The sequence below is a fragment of the Carlito syrichta genome, unplaced genomic scaffold (assembly GCF_000164805.1).
Source record: "Carlito syrichta isolate Samal-C Ts95f unplaced genomic scaffold, Tarsius_syrichta-2.0.1 Scaffold304744, whole genome shotgun sequence".
NCBI lineage: Eukaryota > Metazoa > Chordata > Mammalia > Primates > Tarsiidae > Carlito > Carlito syrichta.
Window position 1 is genome coordinate 36,189 of NW_007248840.1, and position 3,323 is coordinate 39,511.

The 3,323-nt window shown below is 55.7% G+C and overlaps 1 protein-coding gene across 1 annotated transcript in view; it reads left to right on the forward strand.

Moving 5' to 3' along the window:
* Window positions 1-3,323, forward strand: part of GLI1 (GLI family zinc finger 1) — a 14,198-nt gene that overhangs the window by 9,771 nt on the left and 1,104 nt on the right. The window contains 2 exon segments of the mRNA XM_021713806.1: window positions 1,153-1,420; window positions 2,460-3,322. Coding sequence (XP_021569481.1) covers window positions 1,153-1,420; window positions 2,460-3,322 — 1,131 coding nt within the window.

The window sequence follows — 3,323 nt, forward strand, 5'->3', positions numbered from 1 at the left end:
CAAAAAAAAAAAAAAAAAAAAGTAAAGCCGGGCTCAGTGGCTCAGCCTGTAATCCCACGCTTTGGGAGGCTGAGGTAAATGGAATGCCTGAGCCCACAGGCTCGAAACCCGCCTGGGCAATTTACTTTCTCATCTCTACAATAAATCAAAAAATTAGCCAGGTGTGGTAACACGTGCCTGTAATTCCAGCTACTTGGAAGGCTGAGGCGGAAGGATCGCCGGAGTCCAGCAGGTCGAGGCTGCAGTAGCCAGGAGCGTGCCCTGTACTCCAGTCTGGGCGACAGAGTGAAACTTCAAATCAAAAAAAAAGTAAAAATTAGCTAGGGGTGGTGGCACACACCTGTAGTTCCTACTATTTAGGAGGCTGAGGCAGAAGGACTGCTTGAGCCCAGGAGACTAAGTCCAAAGTGGGTCATGATTGCATCACTGCACTACAGCCTGGATGATAGAGATTCTACCTCTAAACAATAAAAATCCAGGTAGGGTGGCTCATGCCTGTAATCCCAGCACTTTGGGAGGCCGAGACAAGAGGATTGCCTGAGCCCAAGGGTTCAAGACCAGCCTGGGCAAATTGGTGAGACCATGTTTCTACAATAAATCAAAAAGTTAGCACCGGGTGTGGTGGCTCAAGCTTGTAATCCCAGCACTTTGGAAGGCTGAGGTGAGAGGACTGCCTGAGTCCAGAGGTTAGAGATTAGCCTGGGCAACTTAGTGAGACCTCGTCTCTAACCATAAATAAACAGGATATGGTAGCACGTGCCTGTAGTTCCAGCTACTTGGAAGGCTAAGGCAGAAGGATCGCCTGAGCCCACCAAGTCAAGGCTGTGGTAGCCGTGAGTGTGCCACTGCACTCCAGCCGGGCAACAGTGAGACTCGGATTCAAAATAATAATAATAATAGAAAATAAAGAAAAATTGCTCAAGGTCACAGGACAAAGCGCAAGAATTTGAGCCCAGGCAGTCTGTGCTCCTCACATCAGACATCTAATCAAATGTCTCTCTTCCAGCCTGCCCCAGTATCTCACCTGCTCAGCCCTCTCTATACCTGCAACCCATCAGTCACTGGGACATACATCTCAGCCACTCAGCTGGTTGGGAGGGCTGTGGGGAGGGAGGGGGAGGGGTGCTGCCCTCAGCCTCATCTTCCCCACAGAAGCCTCAGCCAAGCCCCGGGGCCCAGTCGTCCTGCAGCAGCGACCACTCCCCAGCAGGCAGCGCAGCCAACACGGACAGTGGTGTGGAGATGGCCGGCAATGCTGGCGGCAGCACAGAAGACCTGTCCAGCTTGGACGAGGGGCTTTGCGTGGCTGGCACTGGGCTGTCCACGCTTCGCCGCCTGGAGAACCTCAGGCTGGACCAGCTGCATCAACTCCGGCCTTTAGGGACGCGGGGTCTCAAACTACCCAGCCTGTCTCACACCGGTGAGGCCTGGGGGTGGGAGGTGCTGCTGGGCTGAGGTCTGGGCCTGCCCTGAGGTTGGGAAGAGAAAGCCACCGTTCAGAGCAGCCATAGGACACCTTCCTACAATCAGATACAGGTCGGTCCTCATTCCTTTGGCTGGGCGAGGTGGTTCATGCCTCTAATCCCAGCACTTTGCGAGGCTGAGGCCAGAGGACTACCTGAGGCCAGGAGTCTGAGACCAACCTGGGCAACTTGGCGAGATCTCATCTCTATAATAAATCAAAGCCAGGCTCGGTGGCTCAGCCTGTAATCCCGCGCCTTTGGGAGGCTGAGGTGAGTGGATTGCCTGAGCCCACGGGTTCGAGACCCGCCTGGGCAGCGAGACCTCATCTCTACAATAAATCAAAAAATCAACTGGGCTTGGTAGTGCTTGCCTGTAATTCCGGCTACTTGGAAGGCTGAGGCGGAAGGATCGCCAGAGTCCAGCAGGTCGAGGCTGCGGTGGCCGGTAGCGGCCACTGCACCCCAGTCTGGGCGACAGAGTGAGACTCCAACTCAAAAAATAAAATAAAATAAATAAATAAATAAGCCAGGTGTGGTAGTGACTGTAGTTCCAGCTAATTGGAAGGCTGAGGTGAAAGAATCACCTGAGCCCAGCAGGTCGAGGCTGCGGTGGCCATAAGAATGCCACTGCACTCCAGCCTGGGTGACAGAGTGAGACTCCAACTCAAAAAAAAAAAACACAAAAAACAGGTCTCCCTTCCTCCTCAAGACACTTTGCTTCCGTTTGTCGGAAACTTGTTGAGAATACACTATATGCCTATCATGTGAATGCTGTTCCCTAAGACTGTGCAGCATTCAACCTTCATGACTGTTCACAGTGACCCTGAATCCCTGGTGACCAGAAACAGAACAGGCATGGGAGAAGTAGGATACGGAACTGATGGTTAAGGATAAAAGAGCCTGTCCCCGGGACTCCAGGACAAGGCTGTCACATGGGGGAGGCGGGATGAGATTCAGGGCACTCCCTGACCATCCTGCCTTTTCTGTCACTTGCAGGCACCCCTGTGTCCCGTCGCCTGGGCCTCCCTGCCTCTCTGGACCACCGCAGCAGCAGCTCCAGCAGCATCAGCTCTGCCTACACCGTCAGCCGCCGCTCCTCCCTGGCCTCCCCTTTCCCCCCTGGCTCCCCGCCAGAGAACGCGGCATCCTCCCTGCCTGGCCTCATGCCTGCCCAGCACTATTTGCTCCGAGCAAAATATGCTTCAGTCAGAGGTGGTGGGACTCCCCCCACTGTGGCCCCAGGCCTGGATCGGATGGGGGGTTTTCCTGTACCTCCCTGGAGAAGCCGAGCTGAGTATCCAGGGTACAACCCCAATGCAGGGGTCACGCGGAGGGCCAGTGACCCAGCCCGGGCTGCTGATCGCCCGGCCCCAGCCAGAGTCCAGCGGTTCAAGAGCCTGGGCTGTGTCCACAACCCCCCAACCACGGCAGGGGGAGGACGGAACTTCGATCCTCACCTCCCACCCTCTGTCTATTCGCCACAGCCCCCCAGCATCACGGAGAATGTCGCCATGGATACTAGAGGGTTACGGGAGGAGCCAGAGGTTGGGACCTCTGTGATGGACAGTGGTCTGAGCCCCTATATGGACTTCCCACCTTCTGACACTCTGGGATACGGGGGACCCGAGGCGACAGCGGCTGAGCCTTATGGAGCTAGGGGTCCAGGCTCCTTGCCTCTTGGGCCCAGTCCACCCACCAGCTATGGTCCCAACCCCTGTCCCCAGCAAGTCTCATACCCTGGCCCTACCCCAGACACATGGGGAGAGTTCTCATCCCATTCTGGGCTGTATCCAGGCCCCAAGGCTCCAGCTGGAGCCTACAGCCAGTGTCCTCGACTTGAACATTATGGACAAGTGCAGG